Below are 22,298 nucleotides of genomic sequence, written 5' to 3' on the forward strand. Positions count from 1 at the left end.
TTTTGTATGTTGTATCATAAAAAAAATATAAATTAAAAATTTTGTCTAAAAAATAAAAAAAAAATTTAGGGGTGGACTACCCCTATCATTTAGGGGGATGAAAAATAGATGTTGGCCGATTCTCATAGATACCGGATAAGCACAAAAAATTTCATCAAAATCGGTCAAGCCGTTTCGGAGGAGTATGGCAACGAAAACTGTGACACGAGAATTTTATATATTAGATATATAATCATAAATAATTATACAGTCGTCGTCATTGATTTGTAACGGTTGGCAATGATTCGGGTAGAATAAAAAATTCTCAATTTGGACATCTCTCACCAAAAATTTCAATTAACGATATGTTCAGAAAATAAAAAAAATATACGAAACTATGAAGAAAATTCACATAAAATAAATAATTGTAAGCTCAGACAAACATAATTATAGAAATTTATCCAAATAAAAATTAGTATGCATAAACATAATTAAAGATGAAAAATTCCTACATGGTAAATCACCAGAGAAATAATTTGAATATTAAAAACTATACAAATAAAATATTTTAAATGAATTTGATGTTTCAATTAAAAGAAAATAAATTAAATGTTAGTCTCCTTATGATTACAGTCTTAAAAATAAACAATATCAAATAACTATAGCTCAATATAAAGACATTTACTAAATTATTAGATCATATTATCATACAAAATTAAAATTGAAAAGGCCTAAAATTAGAAAATAGTCCATTGAAACAATTTAAATTAAAAAAAAAATGGAATTATAAAAAGAAGATACAAAGGAAATTAAAAAATAATGACAAACCTAAATTCAGACAATTTGATTAAAAGACATCAAGGTTATTTGACATATACACAAATGAACAACTCTGAATATAGAAAAGCTTTACAAATGAACATCTCTAATTATGGACAAGAAAATTTGGAAATCTCTCATTGAAGAAAACAAAAAAAAATACAATATTTTCTGAATTAAAAAATAAGTAATAGTTTAAAAAAACACGCTTTAATATAAAACCAAACTAAAAAGTAGGAATAAATTTTTTGGATAATTCAAAATGTAGTCAAAGTGATTAATAAAAAAAAATCGTTTTTATATAAATAAGTGAAGGGATCAGATGAAAACAATTGTTCAAGGGTTATAAACTCTGCACCAAGACATCTTCTTCGGAGAACTTTACTGAAAAATTAATTTTTATTAATCATAGGTAATGTACGATTTTTTAATTTTTAGGTAGATTTTTGAGGGGGGTGGTGCTGATTGAGTATTAGCACCGGCACGTGCTAGAGTCGCGGCTAATTGCGCGGTTGTAATTTCCATTGCACCGATACGCGATGATCCGCTTTGATGATGCACTGAATTTGATGATTGAGACAAGTCGGCCGCCATCTCGTCGTCGCTCAAATTGTTCAGGTCGTAGGAGTACGCGGTTAATGCAGCGTTCATCGTTGATGACTAGAGTCAGTGACGAGGGTTACTTATGTTAAACTGTTCTTTCTTGACTAATAACGTGATACTATAATAAAATTCATAAAGATCAGTTCAATAGATAGATTTCTAAAAAATTTTGTTTTATATTAAAGCGTGTTTTTTAAAACTATTACTTATTTTTTAATTTTTTAATTCGTAAAATATTGTACTTTTTTTTTGTTTTCTCCAATGAGAGATGTCCAAATTGAGAGATTTCCGAATTTTCTTGTCCATAATTAGAGATGTTCATTTGTAAAGCTTTTCTATATTCAGAGTTGTTCATTTGTGTATATGTCAAATAACCTTGATGTCTTTTAATCAAATTGTCTGAATTTAGATTTGTCATTATTTTTTAATTTCCTTTGTATCTTCTTTTTATAATTCCATTTTTTTTTTAATTTAAATTGTTTCAATGGACTATTTTCTAATTTTAGGCCATTTCAATTTTAATTTTGTATAATAATATGATCTAATAATTTAGTAAATGTCTTTATATTGAGCTATAGTTATTTGATATTGTTTATTTTTAAGACTGTAATTATAAGGAGACTTATATTTTATTTATTTTCTTTTAATTGAAACATCAAATTTATTTGAAATATTTTATTTGTATAGTTTTTAATATTCAAATTATTTCTCTGGTGATTTATCATGTAGGAATTTTTCATCTTTAATTATGTTTATGCATAGTAATTTTTATCCGAACAAAAACAGTTTCACTGTAAAAAATCGCGCCAAGTCCACGTTCATAAGACTATTAAGAAAAAAAAATTTGTTTTTTTCTTTACAAAAATATATAAAATAAAAAAATCCAAGTAACCGATATGATTGTTTATGATTTTCGGAAATTAAAAAAAATTGTGTTATAAATTTAAAAATTAAGAAAAAAAATTTTGGAACGTATTTAGTATGCGCGGTTGCAAAATATTTTACTTTTAATGAAATTCGTAAAATCTATTTACTAGGACTTTAAAAAAATTTAAATACACAATGACGCACACCAAGTACATTCCAAAATTTTTTTCTTAATTTTTAAATTTATAACACAATTTTTTTTAATTTCCGAAAATCATAAACAATCATATCGGTTACTTGGATTTTTTTATTTTTTTATTTTATATATTTTTGTAAAGAAAAAAACAAATTTTTTTTTCTTAATAGTCTTATGAACGTGGACTTGGCGCGATTTTTTACAGTGAAACTGTTTTTGTTCGGATTTTAGTATTTTTTGTAATTATAATAAAAATTTACAATTGGTACCAACTTAAATCTCGCGTTGGCTGCATTTTTTATAGCAAACTATCCCCTTGAAGCTACAGTTTATGTAAAAATAATTCCAGCGCACCCTGGCGGGTGTAGATGCAAGCTGTGAAATATCTTTTTTAACTGTAGTTTCCCATCTAATGAAGGATTACTATGCATTCTCGAATTATTTAGTCTGTGGCAGATCACTTTGCCCGTCGAAAAAAAGTCAGGATCGAAATTTTTGCGTTGCTATAGTTTGTGCTGATTAAATTTAATAATTTCAATTAGATTAATTGTTATAAGTGAATATAATTAATTAATAACAGTCAAATAAAGTATGAATTACTGTTATAATATACAATTTAGGAAAAAAAAGTACCGTAGAATTAAATAAAATTTTGCAACCTCAAAATACCGTTCTGCTTACAGTAAACATAGTCGGTAGTCTGGCGCTCCGTTTACAGCAGATTTGAACGGAACTTGGCGCCAGATTCTACCGAATCTGTGGATTTGGATAAATTTCTATAATTATGTTTGTCTGAGCTTACAATTATTTATTTTATGTGAATTTTCTTCAGAGTTTCGTATATTTTTTTTATTTTGCAAACATATTATTAATTGAAATTTTTAGTGAGAGATGTCCAAATTGAGAATTTTTTATTCTACCGAATCATTGCCAACCGTTACAAATCAATGACGACGACTGTATGTAAGTAATATATAAGTAATATATATTAACATATAAGTATATATAATTATATATAAATTTTTTTACCCGGGTATATAGGTACCCTGATTAAAAAAAAATGTGAGCCGTCATGGGACGCCTGGCAGATGTGAAACATCGTGTGTGTACAAGTAATATGCATAAAAGATAATATTATTACAGGAATTAAATATAGCCTAATGAAAAAATGAAGTATTACGAATTTCTTACAGAAAATGGTAACTTTATTTAATAAACATTTATTTACATATGTGATATAAAAATTCGATATTAATATCAAGTGGCCACAATTTAAATATTTTCATCTGTGACTTTAGTAATAGTTATATTCGATGTTTCCTCTGCCGGTATTACTGTGACGATTGGTTGATGATAACTAAAGTACGTTACAAAAGTATTGGATGAAACATTATCAAGATATCTCACAAATACAGCATCTATTGTTGTTCCATATTTGGTAGTAGATTCTCTTAGATTGTTGTTGATTTGCAATTGAAATTCTTTTTGAAGAAATGTCATTAATGGCATTGATTCAGCTCTTGCAAAATTTACATTAAAATTTCCAGCTAAAATTAATGGTAGTTTATGTTTATTCGTTTTAAAAATTATTGAACCTCTTTGACTATAAGGAAATAACCTTTCATGTAAAAATGAAATTATATGATCCATTTTGTTATTAGGTGAAATGTATACTACAATCATAATTAATTCACTTCCGTCTTCTAGTTTAACATGTGAAGCACACATATCACCAATAGATGTTTGGGAAACATGAACTTCTGTAGCATTTTGAACTGCTAGATCCATGTTAAGTGTAGTAACATGTGAAGTGTTGTTGTTTTTGTAAATGGCCACTCTAGCGGCCAGATCTAAAATAAAAATTAAAATAGTCTGGTACTATTCGATTAATAAAGTCTTACACAACATTGATAGTATGCCTTGTGTTTAACTGATCAGGGTGGCGTCCAGTTTCAATAATAATATTTTGTGATCTCTGTGATGATTGTTGGGAACTGAAATATTTAAAAAAATATGATATTAAAATACACAAGAAAAAGAAAAAAAATTTTGAGTGTGGCTTCAATATACTCATGAACTCAAATCTTAGTTAATTATTACAATATATGACTAAAGATTTGCAAATATAAATTTTATTAATAAATTTTTCCATATTAATTCCTTCATGAATAATAAAAAAATAATTAATTGAAGATAATATTAATATAATTTATATAATTATTAATCTTAATATAATTTATATAATTACTAATATGATTAATATGAATATAATTAATTAAATATAAAAATATAATAATTACATTTATGGACACTTGAAAAATACGATCTACTTACTGATGACTTGGTAGTATGCCATAGTGTAGTTTCACTTTCTTTGCACAAGGTTGATCACTTTGATCTTCTGAGTTATCACTATCACACATATTTTATTGTCAAAAATTAAAATAAAAATGTTTCACATCAAAATTAAATAAAACGCAGGTTACGTGTACGTAGTAAACAACAACGTCGAACTGAGTGAGAAGCCACACCGTACACTCTACTACTATGGAGGGTAGAGATATCTCTACCCTCCATATCTACTACATATAATATATATATTTATGTATACCTTAGTATAGCGTGGCGACCCGTCGCCACACCGTACACTCTACTACACATAAAATATATATATGTATACCTTAGTATTCGCTATGAGTGTGACTGCAGCGCCAGTCAAAATATGAACTACGGGAGGCTGTCAGAGTATGTTTTTATACGTATGTCAATAGCAAGAAACATAAAAATAAATAAATTTTATAAATAATTGTAAAAAAAAAAGTTATAAAAAATATGTGACAATTTTATACACCGATAGAAGGATTTGTTTGTTAATGAATATTTTTTAACTGTTAGCAAATATTTATTTAAAATCAAAAGCAAAAATAGCATTTTCTTTTGACACTTTTTATAATCCTATAGCTGGAATACATGATAATAATTCAATTCACTAAATAAATTAACCTTTTTAATATTTATAAATACAAAAGATAATTATGAGCTATGATAGAATTCGGTATTTTACAATAAACGTTATTATAATGTAATATAATTAATACAAATAATTTATAAAAATTATTTTTGTTTATAAGAAATCTTCATATCATATGATATTACAAGCAAAACAAATTCACTCAACAAAATATTTATTAACTATTAATAAATATTCGTTAACTATTAATAAATAGTTATTAACTATTAATAAATGTACTTTCCTACCAAATAAATATTTATTGAATGTTAAAAAATATTTATTAAAGTTTAATAAATTAAATAATTGTCTTCAAATAAATTAAATTATTAATAGTTAATAAATCCTTTTATCAGTGTAATAATTGCAGTTTTGTTTTTTAGTTAAACGAATCAACAACAAGTACGTATAATGATAAAAAATAAAAAAGATTGCAGTAAATATTTCTGCTGGTATTTTTTAAGACACAACAACTCTGGTGTCTCATTTTTTTTTAATTTATTAAAATTAAAACAAAATAAATACTTCCACGTGTACTTACTTACAATTTTAGGAATAATAGCCTCCCGTAACTCCGAAAGTAACCACTGCGAACGCTTCAGTCGATTTCATTTCCCCTACCATGGCTTCACTCAGAGCGAATAGCGTGACGACCCGTCGCCACGGCAAGTGTCGCCACGCCAACAATTCGGTTTACAAGTGAGCCTATAGATGTTTCACATCAAAAAAGTATTGAGACGAAGAAAAAAGTATTGAAAAATATTGGTTTTCTAGTCAATCCAATACTTTTTTCTTTGTCTTAATACTTTTTTTTTGTTCAGGGTATGTTCTACGAGCGCTTAAACTCAAAAAACGTAACTCAAAAACCATAACAGGTGAAATTTAGAGCTTTTTGCACTTAAAATTAGCGGGAAGTTAGGAAGTTACAGATATATGGCCTGAAGGGTTAAACGTTTTACTAATTTGTTTTTTTCTAAAATGTATTAAATCTTCAATTGAAGATTCTAAAATATCATAGATAGAGGCATATTTCTCCAAAAAATTAACATTTATTTACATTATTTTTGGATGTTTAATCAGCATAAGGATTTACGGATTATCCTTAAGCTAAAAAATGAATAGAACAGTGAAAAAAAAAAAATTAACTTGATTCAGAAGATAAAGGCTTGAACCAAAAAACCGTTTTGAAGAGTTTCGCTGCCTTAAATTTAGACAAAAAAATCTTGAGTCATAGATTAAATATTTCTACGTTATGTTAGTTTAACTTAAATGAGATTCTGAAGTGAAATTGATTGGCGTATCTAAATTATCAGTGTTATCATTTTATTTGAATCACAAATCGACTTCTATTTGGACTGCTAAATGGCACTTTTTTTTTCAAAACCATTTTCAGGGAAAAATATTCAAAAATAAAATTTTCTTTTTTTTCCTTTTTTTTAGATATTTTATTATTGATATCTCGAAGACTGTGCAAGATATCGAAAAATTTTATTTTTATTTTTCGTATTATTTCGTCGAGATTTGTACAAATCTGCATTTAAACCGTGGCACCGTAAGACCCAAAGAATCTTCTCCCCATGAGTGAATATAAAGCAAGAAGCTACTGTTATAACAGTTTGCTTACTTCTTCTCCTAAACTCATAACCAAATTGACTTAATTCAAGAGAAAAATTTTCCAAATAAGAACATCACATCGAAGAATCTTAAAATCTGGACTCAAGTTGAAAAATAATGTACACTTTGCTTTTGATAATTATGTATTATTCCCTGTTAAAAGTGGGTAAAATAATAATTAAAATATCGGGTATTAAATTTTATTCAATATGAAATTTAATGTGTTAAGCTAGCATATGGATATTAATTTAATCTGTCGAATCGAATATTGAAATTTTAGAGTAGTTTTGGTAGCGAACAATTTCTTGACCGAAGATCTCCCGGTCTTCACTGTAAAAAAGCCTGTTTATTTTCTTCCCAAGACCAAGACTATTAGTAATTGTAGGTAAGGTAAAATATTCAGTATATAGTTGAACAGTTTTCAAAGTAAAACGTATTCAGTCCTACTTTTAATAAATAAAAATTTATTTATTAGATAAGTGTTTCTTATGAAAATATAAAAAATTTTGAATCTATTAATTTATAAAAAAAAAAAACATAAACGATTAAAATATTTATATTTTTATAAAAGGTTTTGACTATCATAAAACAATTACATTTTTTTCAAGGTCTTTGTTTTTTTTTTTTTTTTTTTTTTGGAACTTACGCGTCAGCCTAGACACGTGGGACTTACATCCCTCCTTTACTAGACTATTTACAATACATTTACCTCCTCAGCGGCTGTGGCCGACTTACATCTGGCCCCGCAATTGCTTGTGCCCCGCCCCTTAGCACAGTGACCAAGGAAACCACAGAAACCTGGCCAGGGTACAGTCGGCAAAGGAGCAAGCCTTGGAAATCGCAGAAAAATTGCGACTGCCAGGGCTCGAACCCACGCCTAAGCGATTGTTGTATGGGCAGTTTACATTTTTTCTCTCTCTCGCCCTCTATTGGACAAAAGAAAGTATCTCTGTCATACTTGTACAACAAATGGAATCATAAAACGCATTTTATGCATAAACCCTGATAGCCAAGTTGGCCGCAACTTTCTGTCAATCTACTGCCGCAACTTGTCACCAACTTGGCGGCAACTCTTGGAAAGTAACTCGGTTGGTGTCAACTTGTTCACCAAGTTGTCGGCAAAAGTTGCTCTGAAACTTTTTCACACCAAGTTGACGATAAGTTTCTCAAGAAATTTGGCGACATATTGCGGCAGTAGATTGGTCTCTTTTTTCTCAGAAACTTGTAGCCAACTTGGCGCCAACAGTTACAAATTCGGAAGTTGACCGCAAGTTGTCGCTAAGTTGGTGGCAACTATCTGACACCAACTTGGTTGGTCTGAAACTGTGGCTATCAGGGAATAAATGAAAATTTTCCAAAAAAGCGCTTCGCTCTTCGATAGATAATTTAATTATCTATCGAAGAGCGAAGCGTTTTTTTTCGAAATTTTATCACATACATGAGAAAAACACGTTTGAAAATCAACTATAAACCGCTCTTAAGACTTAAACCGCCCGGCCACGCAGTCGCTCAATTTCAAGATATAGTTTATAGTTTTTTAATTAATTTAGTTTTTGATCATCTTGAGAAATTGATTTTTATTAATGAAATATATTCTTATCATTAAATTTTTAATCAAGTTACAATAATTATAATTGATAAAATTACTGCCTCATTCAAATTTTATATTGAAAATTCTAAAACATCATTGCCGGCGGTGAAATAATCCTTTGGATCGGTATAGTAGAACTTGAAATCGTAAAAACATATATGTAAGCAGAAGAATGAAATTCAAACATAAAAACTATTAAGCTGTCAAACAGTAATTCGGAAGAACAATAATTACTTCGCAATTGCGATAATAAATTATTATTCTCTTTTTTTTTTTTTTAAAGTAAAAATGTAAGTAAGCATTTTAAATATACATTAATTAATTTCTGACATGTATACTTAAACATTTATTTTTTTTTTCTTTCAGCTGACTTAACCTCTAGGATGTTGTTTCCAGTGAAAACGTGTGGTCACAGTTGTCACAGTTTTGGAAATTAAATTATTCTAAATAAAAAAATTATATACTCTAACTGTCATAGTAAATGAAAAATTGAGTTAAATAACTCTTGACACAAGAAATATTGTGTAAACCTAATAATGGCACAATCACCGGGTTTATTGAATGATATTCATGAAAAAAATAGTCGCTCATTATTTTATAAAAAACCAATAAAAAAAGATAATTACAATTTAGACACTGATTATGATTATTCACATCAAGAAAATCGAAGACGAGACTTGTTAAACCGACAAAAAGAGTAATATTTTAAACATGTTTTTAGTTGTAATTAATAATTTAAAAAACATTATTGCAATAAATAATGTTGAAGTAGACTAAAGTATTTTTTACAAAAAATCTAAAATAAATCATTGCGTAGTTTAGATTAATTAAAATCAATCAATCAATTGTTCAAAAAATTGATTATTCTAAAAAACACTTGAATTAATTTTCTTTCATTATTGTTTTAGAAGCAGAAGTGCTGTAGTGAATTCAGCTCGTGCAATATTAGAAGAAGTGTTACTGTCCGAAGGTGAATGTGACGAACCAGCGACAATTGATAACCAGTATCGCTCGAAACGAAATAAACTTTATATAAATACATTGATGTTGTCAGAATGGATGATTGATGTACCTGAAAATTTTTGTGATGAATGGTTTATGTTACCTTGTCCAAAAGGAAAACGAGCTTTAATTGTTGCACGTAAAGTACGTATGTTTATTGCTTTATGAGTATTTCACAACAGTAGTTTTCAACATTTTTATGTATACCGTATCTCAAAAATTACAGGGTAAAACTCAAGTATTTACACGACGTGGAATTAAAATTATAGAATTCAATTCAGCGTTACCAGGAGGAAATTATGAGCACCACAGTAAGAATAACACTATATTAGATTGTATATGGGTTAAAAAAGACCAATCATATTATGTTCTTGATGTTTTAAGTTGGTCTAATCAAACACTATTAGATTGTGATGTATGATATCATTTTTTATTTATAATCAATCTACTAATAGATAGTTAATTTGTCAATAATAATATGAATTTTTTCAGGCTGAATTTCGCCACTTCTGGCTCAGTTCTAAACTTGAAGAATCTCCAGAATTCAGTGAGCAGAGTAAATTTAATAAATATCCTTTTGTGGCATTACCAAAGATTTTTTGCAATGAAAACTTATCAGATTTTGTGCACAACTTGTCGCCTAATCTTCCATTAGATGGATTTTTATTTTATCATCGTAAAGGATTTTACATGAACGGTCATTCACCGCTTGTAACTTGGCTAAAACCTTTTATGATATCTGAGGTATTAGGTATTTCGGTACCTCCTGAACTAGATAAAAAACCAGAAGGTTACCTCGACTTTACGCATTATATTCTCTCTAAAAGTCGTAGGAAAAAAATCTTAGAAAGTTCAAATGAATTACAGGTAAGACAGCATTTATAACAAACGAATTATTTTATTTAATATTACAATATTAATCATTTTTTTTAGATGGATGTGACAGTTAATGAAGATTGTGAAGAAGAGTAATGTTAATTAATTAAAATAGCTTAACTTATTTATTTAAATAATTTACAATTTTTATTTATAATAAATTATAGCTTATATTTAATTTAGTTTTCATGGTTAACTAACTCAACTTTTCTGTTAAAGAATTAGCACTTGAGTTTGTAACCGAGTCAAAATTAGTGTATAATATTTGAACAGATTTTTCATTAAAATATAACAAAATTTTGTGAAGGACATCTGTTGTTTTGACGTTAATCTGTAAAAATATTTAAGTTGATTAAATACTTAGAATAATTGCTAGTAGCTACAAAAAAACTTACTCTGTTATCCATTACTTTAAAAGTTGGAAAAGTAATTCTGAATAATTTTAAAAGACCAAGTTGTATACCAGCACCAACTAATGCCTGTCCAAATAGAATTTCATGAAATTTTTTTACTTCTTCTAATAAAACTTCTGATCCATTTTCATAGTCTGAGTTATCACAAATTCTATAACCAAATTAAAATTATTATTAGTGATAATTCAATTCACTCAAAGATTCAATATTATTTGTTACTTACGCCTTCCACAGACCACTTAGTGCTGTTACATCACAAGTAACATTAATACTATCTGTGATTGAAGTATTTGGAATCTTATATTCTAATTTAACTTGTCCTTTTGATGAACTATCTTTACTGGAATGTAATATTCCCGGTGCCAACCACTGCAAATCCTCTTCTGTTGCTGTAAGTGGTATTATCGTACAATCAAACATTATGTTTAAAGTTTTATTAACTGCTCTGATAGCAGTTTTGTTTCCACGACATAATAAAAGTGGCAAGTTAGTCGATTTTTCATTCTCTAAATCAGTAATTAGAGGCCCCCAGGATGTTAAGATACCGGTGTAAATACAATTTGATACTCCATCAGTCAATTTTTTAATGTATACTTCAATCTGAAATCCAAATAAAATCATTTTATACTTAATAAAAAACAATATTTTTTAAGTCGTGATTAAAAACTCCCAAGAAATCTTAGCAAGTCTTCAGATAAAAATTAGTAAGCTTTTCTATAAAATTGTATTAACTTCTATCAATTGAGTTAATATATATATATATATATATATATATATATATATATATATATGCATATATATATATATATATATATATATATATATATATATATATGTGATTAGCAAAAATAATTAAGCTGAATAGAAAATTTTTGACACCTATGCTTCAATGTTTTCTTAGTTTTTGGTGAACTAATTAGACTAGCGACTCTGGTAAATTTCCTTCAAGGTGAAATCGATTTCTACGGAGGCTCTTACAGCGCTTTCATCAACAACACCAAGAAGCATCTCTTGATCTAATCAGAACACAAATAAATACAATAATATTTTCTTTTAATTCTGCTATTTCCCCACCTAACACTTGAAATTATATCTTAGAATTTTAAAATTTTTCACTTTTATCTGCTCCGTTTACCATCATGTAATGTAATATCACTTGATTAAATTTAATATTCTATATTTTATATTTTTATGCATATTGCTGCTTGGCGTTAAATAAATGATTAAAATTTCAGAAAATGAAAAAATTTTAACACAATTTTAATTTTATGACTTACATACTTAATTCAAGTTTTTGCGGCATATTAATTCTTAAACATTCAATCCAGATAAATCTTATGTGATTTCATGGGAGTTTTTATTGACGAATCAAAAATGTTTAATACAAATAAGTATCAACTTATTAAAAATGAAAATAATTAAAAAATCAAATACTTTGATTGCTGGTGGATTAGTTTCATTCAACTGAGTAGTATTATTTTCAGTAACTGTAAATTTTGCTTCATAAGCAACATCGTGGTGAGGCAACATTGATGCTATTTCCTCTCGTAATCTTTTACCGTATAATTTCAATATTCGTTCATTATTCCAAGTGAAATTGAATAATGCAGATATACTCCACATATACCAAGTCTTCTTGATAAGATCTATAAACAAGTACAATCAAGTAATTGTAAAATGATAAAGTCATTTTTTCAATTACCACCGATTATAATATAATACACTGGAAATATGATAAACTTTTTCAATTATAAATAAAAAACGCATCAAGTTTAAAATTTCTTAGACAAGGAGTTTTTATTTTGAATTATTAGTTATTTCTTCATTCCCTATAATAGTTATAAAATTGTCAAATAATTTACCTTGTAAAATGTCAATCCCATCGTCATTTTCATCGGCTTCTATTGACGCCAAAGGTAATAAACAAAATTGTTGTCGGATTTTATGACTGGCTGATGAGTGAGGTCTGTACATTATCTTAGCTGCTTCACCATACATTCTATATTTCTAAAAAATAAATTAATTTTTGTAAATATATCTCATTAACAGTACATAAAAGTTATCAATTTTATTAGAGCAAAATAAAAAGACAGCTACTTTCAAATATTTTTAACTCAATGATTGTAAAAATAAAAAAAATAGTAAAAATAAAAAAAAAACATCAAAATTTACAGGAAAAGCTTGAAAAAATTTCCAAGTTTTTTTTTTAAGATAATTTTTACAATAAGTTAATTATTTATAAATTTTTTAAAAATTTTTGAATGTCTGCTACATCCATCTGTATTAACTTTTACTTGCAATATTATACTAACTTGAGTAATATGCCGCTCTATTTTCAGCATTAAATATTAATCTAAACACAAAAAAACTTCACATCATGTTTACAGTACAGTCAAAAAAATAAAACTAATTAGATTTATTTCAGATGAAAATAATAAGTCAAATAAACTATTAAATCTAATTATTTTTCTAAAACGAGCAATAATAACCGACAACATTTTAAATACATATTTACAACAGCATGTGCGCTCAACTATACCTACTAAAAAAAAAAACATGTCGATTGTTGTGAATCCGAAAGGATTGATCACAACGCTCTCTATATATTTATATAGAATTACATATAAAAAAGATGGCTGCAATAAATGATAGCGGGAAAAACCCAGGAAGATTTAAAATATATGTATTTTATTTGTAATAGTATCGGTAAGAAAAATAAGAATCTTTAAAAAATTGTAAACCTTTCTATTTTAAATTCTATTGTTAAGTATGGGAAATTTTCTATCATAAATTTTAGGGTATAGACGAATTTATAATTACCGGAAATTCCCAAGGAAAAACTTATAAAAACTTTTAGTACTGTCCAGTTAGTTTAGACATGCTAAGAAAAAATTTCTTTGTTAAAATAAACCTACGTTAATTGTAATGGTCACTTAGGATAAGATGCCGAACGTTTTGGAAATACTCTTTACAATGCTGGGAAAACCCGGAGATCTTTATTTATTACTCTTTTTATTATCATAATCCTTTAAGTAACTTATTTTCCAAAACGTTCGCTTAAAAAAGGGATTGCTCGAGTACTCAAGACTAGGTCATAAAAACCAAGCATCTATGCGGGTTGCATATAGTCTGGGAATGTCGAGTCGCCGTGACGTCATCGTAGTATAGTCCCATTTTTGCCAATTCGAGAAGGGATGCTTGCTGAAGACAGGAGTCGCAGAGGCGCACGCAACTACCCTCACTACCCTCTGGGACTCTCCCACTCCAAAGGTACGAACATCTCAACCAGGGGAGTCGAAAACCAAGGAACAAGAAGACACTTATCAAAAAGCAAGACTGTAGTACACTACGCAAATTTTCCTTTTTCGAAATTATTGTCGGTACTTTTTATTTTGTAACCTATCGAATAATAAATAATAGATTTGCGCGCAAGGCAAATCTAAATTAAACTAAAATAATCTAAGCGTTTTAAATTCATTAAATATTTATATAATTTATTTTAAATTATTCAAATTTAAATCTACTCTCCCGCCTTAATCTATTTATTGCGAGTTGAACGCCCTACCGCGTTCCAACGGGCGAATTAAAAGAACTCAATAAATTTACTATAGCCAATTTGGGGCTATACAACACGATATACAACCACTACACGACGGCGTACATATTGAAAATAAGCCTTAGTGTTTAATCATCGACCATTAAAAACAGATGTAACTTTTTGGAGTCAGCTGATTGGTAGTTTTATTCGAGTAAGTGAATGTGTGTGTGACTTGCATCTGCTCAAAATATGTACATATATATAATAGTAGAAGTAGTACACAAAGTAGTCATGAACCAACACATAAACACACTGAGTGCTTGATTGTTTTTGTAGGTATGTGTTGTATGTATGTGTTAAAGCTTGAACTTATGCCATGAGCTGAGTGTTCTCATATAAAGCTAAACTGAATCGATGTCGTAAATGCGTGTTTATATCATCTCCCGCGTAAAAACGCAAAACGGTAATAATACAGTACATTAAATAATCAAGGTTATATTTTAGCAAACAAAAATTCTAATAATTGAATAAAAATCATCAAGTATCATTAAAATATACAACAGTAGCAATAAATGGCTAGTATAGAAATAGTATTTCCGAGAAATGAACAACCTGGAAAAATAAAAAAGTGGCGCGTAGCCACGGGCTCTATGATATCTGCCAGAAGTGTATTATTTTTGTATTGTCCTGTTAATTCTAATGGCGATGATACTCAAAATTCGGAAGAAAAATATCGTTCTACACAATCTGGTCGCATCACACAAATTTTAGCCAAAGAAGGCGATACAATACAACCCGGGTATTATTATTTTTTTATTATTATTAATTTATTATTTATCATTTTTTTACTATGTGTGATTTAATTCATGATTATTAGATATTATTTAATTCAATTGGTTCAGTGTCAACATAATTTATTAGTGTTACAGGCAGGTGATATTCCTAATGACAGTATGTACACATCCAACGGTTATTAAAGACTTATGTGGTCGTTGTGGAGCTGATTTACAAAATGAAACATTGAACAAAGATGGAAAGGACAAAGTTATTTCTGAAGCAAGCGTACCTATGCTCCACAGTATTCCTGAACTTAAAGTTTGTCCAGAATTAGCTGAAAAAATAGGCAAAGAAGATGAACAGAGGTTGTTGAAAGATAGAAAATTAGCACTTCTTGTTGATCTAGATCAAACTATTGTTCATACTACTAATGATATAGTTCCAGCCGTAATGAAGGTATTTTTAAAAATTATTTTTAGCCAAAGAAATTCTTCCTATTGTTGTAGTTGATATATTATAAAAAAACATTAGATACATGATTCCTTCAACTCGAAATTTTCTTATATTTCATTAGGTATTTTTTTTTGTTTTTTGTATTTTTTTTTCTAAAAAAATATTAAAGAAAAATCGAAGATTTAACTTAATTTGCATATAAAAGTCACTAGTAAATTGTTAATAATTTTTTTATAATTTATAGTATAACTTGATAATATTTGATTATATTGATAAAGAAAAGTAAATTTATTTAAATGCTTTGTAAAGGATCAGGAACGCTTTAGTAAAATTGAAAGAATTATATTTACTAACCCATTGTTATAAATGAATATCTCACTTTAAAATAAAATAATTAAATGTTTCATGATAAAGAACTTGAAAAATAATATAGAAATTTAGTCTGAAGAGTTTACCCACACAAATATTTGCAGGCATATAAAGATACTAAGTATAATGTAACATGATATTCTTTGAGTATTCAAAAAAAAGTAAATTTACACTTGTAAACGACTTTATTTAAAGCTTTTGATTATGTAATTTTATTTAATTACTATGTTTAATTGAAAATTAAATGACAAATATGCTCGTTTTTAATTCAGATAAGTACCAGTGTCAAGCAGTTATTAATATAAATTATATACTTAACAATATGACGAGAATAATTAAATAGAAATTAATTTGTTCTAAAAATTATATTGAAAATTAAAATTTTTATTTAATATATTTTTTAAAATAACTTTTATATTTCCTGAAATAAATTTGATCTAATACGAAGCAAGGTAAAAGACCCAGTTATTGACACTTAAAATTTTATTTTAATTAAAAAAAAAAAGCTAACTTCAATAAATTAATAAATATAATTAGTGAATTATAAATTTTAAGATTATTGGTTTTTTGGAAAACATTTTATTTTTTTACACGCTTTTTATTAGCTTCACTTGTATGTCAGTATGTCAGTATGTCAGTATGTAACTCTCCGTGGGTAATTTGCGCGCCTGAATATTTTTGATAATCAACAAATAATAGTTTAAAAAAACTGAAAAATCACGCTTTTATAAATAAACCAAACTAAAAAGTAAAAAATAAATAATAGTTTAAAAAAACTAAAAACACGCTTTTTATAGAAAACCAAACTAAAAAATAGAAAATAAATTTTAATAAATTTAAATTAAGAATAGTGTTAAAAATTTCAATAAATATAAATTAATAATAGTGTAAATAAAAAAAATGTATTTTATTTTAAAAAAAGCTTGGGGTGCATGGTGTCAATAGTTATAAATATTTTATTGACAGTTATGAGTAGAGTGATTATCATTTTGATAATATCTTAAAAAACACCCCACGCTTTTTTTAAAATAAAATACATTTTTTTTATTTACACTATTATTAATTTATATTTATTGAAATTTTTAACACTATTCTTAATTTAAATTTATTAAAATTTATTTTCTATTTTTTAGTTTGGTTTTCTATAAAAAGCGTGTTTTTAGTTTTTTTAAACTATTATTTATTTAATTTAAATAAAATTGCAAATGTCAAGCAACTAGGCCAGTGTCAGTAACTGGGTCTTTTATTTTAATCATGTTTTGATTGATAAAATCTTTTTCAAGTTGAATGTATACAGTTGTCTCGTTGTGAGTCCTGTTTGTTTTCTTTTTTTTTTTAACCAGACTCCCGGTAATATGAGAAAGACACTTATAGGACCCATAACGAGACTTGACTGTAATTGATTGAGACAAGATTTTTTGTCAAGAAAATTTTACTTTGATACAAATTTTTTTTAGTCGTGTGAAAATAAATTTTTTTTATTTATACACAAAAATTAGTTAATAATAAATCTTAATGTTGGTTTTCGAATTACAGCAAAAACAAAATAAGAAATAATTGACTAAAAACATTTTTTTATTTCAGAACGTTTTTCACTATCAATTGTATGGCCCTAATTCACCATGGTATCATACAAGATTGCGACCCGGTACCAATCATTTTCTTCAAGAGATGAGTAAAATGTATGAGTTGCATATTTGTACATTTGGAGCAAGAAAGTATGCTCATACGGTTGCTGCTTTGTTGGACAAAGAAGGAAAATTATTCTCTCAACGAATACTTTCTAGAGATGAGTGTTTTAATTCAGCATCAAAAACTGCTAATTTGAAGTAAATATAATTTTATGGACGATAATTTAAAAATTGTCGAGCAATGCAATGTAATATATTTTTTCTATATCATGTACATTATTGTTATCATTTGCAGAGCACTCTTTCCTTGTGGAGATGACTTGGTTTGCATTATTGATGATCGAGAAGATGTCTGGCAAGGTTGTGGTAATTTAGTGCAAGTTAAGCCTTATCATTTTTTCCGTCACACTGGAGATATTCATGCCCCACCTGGTCTTGAGAAACGTGATCCACCGGATCAATCGTCAAGCCCAGAAGAAGAAATCGGAAGCTTTGATACTGAAGAACAAAGTATTGACACTAATAAAAATAATAATGAAAATGGTATTAACGATAATGTAAGCGAAGAGACCTCTGAAGTTGATAAAAAAGAAAGAGGAAAAGAAATTGATGGTGTGGTTATTAAATCACCAGAAGACAGTAAAGAATCTGATAAAACTAGTGAAACTTCAATGTCTTCTGAGCCTTCCAAGGATAAACAATCAAATGAAAATGTTGATAATAAGAGTACAACAAAAACTAAAGATCAAAATAATGATGGTGAAATAAAATCTTCGGACGTGCCATTGACTGATGTAAAAAAAAGCGATGAAGCCGAAATTGAGGATAATGATCATGACGATTATTTGTTGTATTTGGAAGATATTTTACGAAGAGTTCATAATGAATTTTATAAGAATATTGATAATAATGACCGTAAACCACTTAGAGAAATAATACCGCAAGTAAGAGTTCGTGTTCTTGAAGGTTTATGTTTAACATTCAGCGGATTAGTACCAACGAATCATAAGTTAGAACAGAGTCGTGCTTATAAAGTTGCAGTAGCATTTGGAGCTAAAGTAACACAGGTACTAGATTGCGTTAATCTATATTGCACATACCAATCAAGTACTTTTATAATAAATTAAAAATAATCTCATTGTGAATTATAATTTAAGGATTTGACAGAGTCTACAACACACTTGGTTGCCATTAAACCTGGAACTGCAAAAGCTAACACCGCTAAAAAAAATCCAAACATTAAAATTGTAAATCCAGATTGGCTTTGGTCATGCGCTGAACGTTGGGAACACGTTGACGAGAGATTGTTTCCTCTTACAGCTCAGGTATGATTACATTTATTTACGACTTTTTTTTCGATCACAATAATTAAGTAAGCATTTTATTATTTTGATCTGTCTTGTAAAAAATTTACTTTTATTAATTGACTAATATAAAAGTTTGATATTGACGTTGAACTTACGGATCTTCAATAAAAATTTATGAATCCCATCTATTCTTTCACTATGAGTCTTAAATCATAAAGTTAATTTTTAAGAATTTTATCTAACGGAATTCTTATTTCAAATTAAAAGTTTTTCGATTTCATTTTTTACATTTTTCAATTTAAATCAAAGGTTTATTAACCCAGTTTAAGTATAAAAAAGTAACAATAAATGTATAAATAAAATTATTAACAGGCAAGAGGATCCAGAGTACCGCCTCCACATTGTAGTAGCCCAGAACATGTAGAAGTAAAAGAAAGCGAAGTTGTTGATAGTTTTGCAAATAGTATAAATCCTTTAATGTCATTCACGCAAGAAGAAATCGACATTATGGATAAAGAAGTTGATGATGATATGTCGGACGTAGAAGTAGATAGCTATGCTGTGGATGGAAAAGAAGAATTAGATTCAGTTATGGATGATGAAAGTGAAAATTCATCTGATCTGCACGGTAAATATTTATATTTTTAAAAAATTCATAATTATAAGTACTTGACTATATTTTCTGATTGACAGATGAACTTTATGGATCACCTAGAAAACGTCAAAAAATTCAGCGAAATAGCTCGAGTGATTCTTCAGAAGGTAAAGAGAAAGATTATGATATAAATGAAGATAATGATGACGACGATGAAGATCCAGTCACTCGTTTTAGAAGAGGGGAACCTTTGCCTGATGATCTAGATCTTGGAGATCAAGGATCACAAGATTCAGTAGAAATAGATGATCCAGTAGAAGAAGACGATGATAGAGAATGGAATGCTATGGGAGCAGCGTTAGAAAGAGAATTTTTGTCTGAATGATAAGATAGTTATTAGTTCGTTTTTTTTGTTTTAAATTTTTTCATGTATCATTATTAATTATTATAAATATTTCATTTTTTAATGTTCAAATACAGTGTAGATTTTTGATAAAAGTTGATATAATCATTCATTAATGTAAGAATGCGTCTTAATATTGTATTTATTAGTCAAACTAATTGATACAAGACTGAAAAATTGTGTTATTAATAAGAATTTTCACCTAGTTCATTCGCTAATAAATTTTATAATAATTGCAAATGCCGTAATGACAATTTATTTTATATATTTTTCAACAAGATTGAATATAAAGTTTAAACTGCATAATTCTGAGGATCATTTGGATCATCATAATACTTGATGTAACTTTCTTTATGAGAAAAGTCACGAATACCTTCCATGCTTCCTCGTGGTGGAGCTTTGTTGTAATCGAAATTGCTTTTTAATTTGCCATATAATTTTATTTCTTCTTGAATTTGATCTCTATAAAAATAAGTGATAATATTGTAATATAAATAAATGAAATTATATTTTTCTGATGAATATGTTTTTATAGCCGACCTGTATTTTCCACTAACTACTTTTTTGCCTGTTAATGGATCCGTAATATCACCCAAAGGATAAACAACTTCGATTACTTTGTGAGTAATTAGACGTGTCATTCTTTCTGGTAAATTTTGTATTAAAACGGTATCACCAGTTTTGCATAACTTGTATGGATCATAGGCATATACAAATTCATATTCGTTAAAATACTAAAAAAAATAAACAGACAATTCGTAAAAACAACAGTAGCATAACCTACAAAATATTAAAATTTTTTGATGTAAGTGAAATACCATAAGGAGATTTGTGTCTAATCCTAATTTTTTAATTCTTATTTTCGCAGCATTTTCTTTCACAGTCGGCATACATTCTCCAAGAACGTATTTTATTACTTTTTTTCCAGTTTTATTCATGGCAAGAAATGCCTGTTTAGTCATAGCCATTTTGATACTTAAATACGTAAATCCCAACTACACAGTATCTATAAAAACAAAACAAAGTATTTTTTAATGCAAATAAATCTAATTATCAATAAAAATTTTACTTACTTAAAAACTTTTTTATAATTATATGATAAGTAGTATAAAAGATTTATAATCCGTGGTGAAACTTTTCGTAACTTTTTTTCTCTACATTATATGATGAATAATATTATTTTATTTTTTTTTTCTTTCCAGATTAATTCAAATTTGTCTTTACCGACAACCACAAATTAGAAGATCTTTCTCTAGCGCTTGCTAATATATATATGCCATAACATTCTTTCTTACCTACTAAAGGAGAGATGCAAACAAAAGCATCCCAGTTAGCACAGGTTGACCATCAACTAGGTTGATGTTCAATAGTTTACGTCAACTTTATGTTAACTTCGCGTCAACCGCTGCATTTGCAACAGTTTCCCAGAACTTGACTTTAACTTACACATCAAGTTAGCGTAAATCTATTGCCGGAATTTTCCGAAAGGTTCGCTCAAAGTTAACGCAAAGTTGCAGAAAGTTAACGTTAACTTCACGTCAACTGTTATAAGTATAACTGTTGCTCTACTGTTAGCGTAAACTTTACGTCAAATTCCGGCCGCAGATTTACGTGAACTTCGTTTCGCTTGTGCTAATAGGGTATCAAAAGAAAGAACAAAAAAGAAACTATAATGGAAATAATTAATTGATCCTAAAACATAAGACTCATGATTACATTAAATTTAGTTTAGTATCGAAATTATCGAAAAAAATGGATCCAGATTCCTTATTTGTTAGGGTAAGAGCGCGCGCGTACAGCGCGCAATTTACATTTCCAGTATTAATATATTTTTAGTCTTATTAATCCGGAGACACGTTAGTGTCTCGCGCCAAGTACACGTCCAACATATGGCGTGAGACAACGTGTCTCTATTCTCTAATCATATGTCAACATAACCTCCTCATATATTTGGGTCTATATTTTTTATTATTGCCAAGACACTGACACTTCACACTATTTTTAATAAGTTTTTTTTTACGGATTTTACACAAATTATAAAAAATTATTGGGTATGAACAATTATTTAATATATCTCAAACATGAAAAATTTTGCCTGCGCCTGTTTTCGATTCTACGAGAGATTTTACAAATTTAGGGCGAATTTTGTTATTTCGAAGTTGGTAGCACTTAACTTTATCTCCTAACTATACTTACTTTAGTATAAGTTCTAAAACTTTAGCACCCATAAGTAGTTAGTATACTAAGAAAAAATT

The 22,298-nt window shown here is 27.9% G+C and overlaps 4 protein-coding genes and 1 long non-coding RNA gene across 6 annotated transcripts; 3 read left to right on the forward strand and 2 right to left on the reverse strand.

Annotated features, from left to right (window-relative positions):
- Positions 1-5,785: 5,785 nt before the first annotated feature.
- LOC123269979 lies at positions 5,786-6,118 on the forward strand. The gene is made up of 2 exons (XR_006510510.1): positions 5,786-5,876; positions 6,028-6,118. It is a non-coding gene; the product is annotated as an uncharacterized LOC123269979 (long non-coding RNA).
- Positions 6,119-8,839: 2,721 nt separating this feature from the next.
- Positions 8,840-11,100, forward strand: LOC123269966 (snurportin-1). Its single transcript, XM_044735923.1, has 6 exons — positions 8,840-8,969; positions 9,046-9,376; positions 9,588-9,825; positions 9,908-10,096; positions 10,174-10,548; positions 10,615-11,100. Exons 2-6 carry the CDS (start codon positions 9,216-9,218, stop codon positions 10,651-10,653), a joined length of 1,002 nt encoding a protein of 333 aa, XP_044591858.1. The 5' UTR covers positions 8,840-8,969; positions 9,046-9,215; the 3' UTR covers positions 10,654-11,100.
- LOC123269963 lies at positions 10,692-13,511 on the reverse strand. Its single transcript, XM_044735919.1, has 6 exons — positions 13,283-13,511; positions 12,833-12,977; positions 12,405-12,616; positions 11,194-11,570; positions 10,953-11,121; positions 10,692-10,888 (listed from the first exon to the last, which is right to left on the reverse strand). The coding sequence occupies exons 1-6, from the start codon at positions 13,310-13,312 to the stop codon at positions 10,754-10,756; spliced, it is 1,068 nt and encodes a 355-aa protein (XP_044591854.1). The 5' UTR covers positions 13,313-13,511; the 3' UTR covers positions 10,692-10,753.
- Positions 13,512-14,834: 1,323 nt separating this feature from the next.
- On the forward strand, positions 14,835-20,283 carry LOC123269958 (RNA polymerase II subunit A C-terminal domain phosphatase). Of its 2 annotated transcripts, none has more exons than XM_044735914.1 (7): positions 14,835-15,307; positions 15,438-15,741; positions 17,692-17,936; positions 18,034-18,805; positions 18,896-19,063; positions 19,418-19,673; positions 19,739-20,283. In XM_044735914.1, the coding sequence occupies exons 1-7, from the start codon at positions 15,081-15,083 to the stop codon at positions 20,023-20,025; spliced, it is 2,259 nt and encodes a 752-aa protein (XP_044591849.1). In that variant the 5' UTR covers positions 14,835-15,080; the 3' UTR covers positions 20,026-20,283. The 2 variants fall into 2 exon arrangements, with proteins under 2 accessions (XP_044591849.1, XP_044591850.1); XM_044735915.1 differs by having other exon boundaries at positions 15,171-15,307; positions 15,430-15,741.
- On the reverse strand, positions 20,284-21,227 carry LOC123269973 (28S ribosomal protein S17, mitochondrial). The gene is made up of 4 exons (XM_044735931.1): positions 21,117-21,227; positions 20,862-21,049; positions 20,584-20,777; positions 20,284-20,505 (listed from the first exon to the last, which is right to left on the reverse strand). The coding sequence occupies exons 2-4, from the start codon at positions 21,009-21,011 to the stop codon at positions 20,337-20,339; spliced, it is 513 nt and encodes a 170-aa protein (XP_044591866.1). The 5' UTR covers positions 21,012-21,049; positions 21,117-21,227; the 3' UTR covers positions 20,284-20,336.
- Positions 21,228-22,298: the final 1,071 nt, after the last annotated feature.

Source organism: Cotesia glomerata, linkage group LG7 (assembly GCF_020080835.1).
Source record: "Cotesia glomerata isolate CgM1 linkage group LG7, MPM_Cglom_v2.3, whole genome shotgun sequence".
Taxonomy (NCBI): Eukaryota; Metazoa; Arthropoda; class Insecta; order Hymenoptera; family Braconidae; genus Cotesia; species Cotesia glomerata.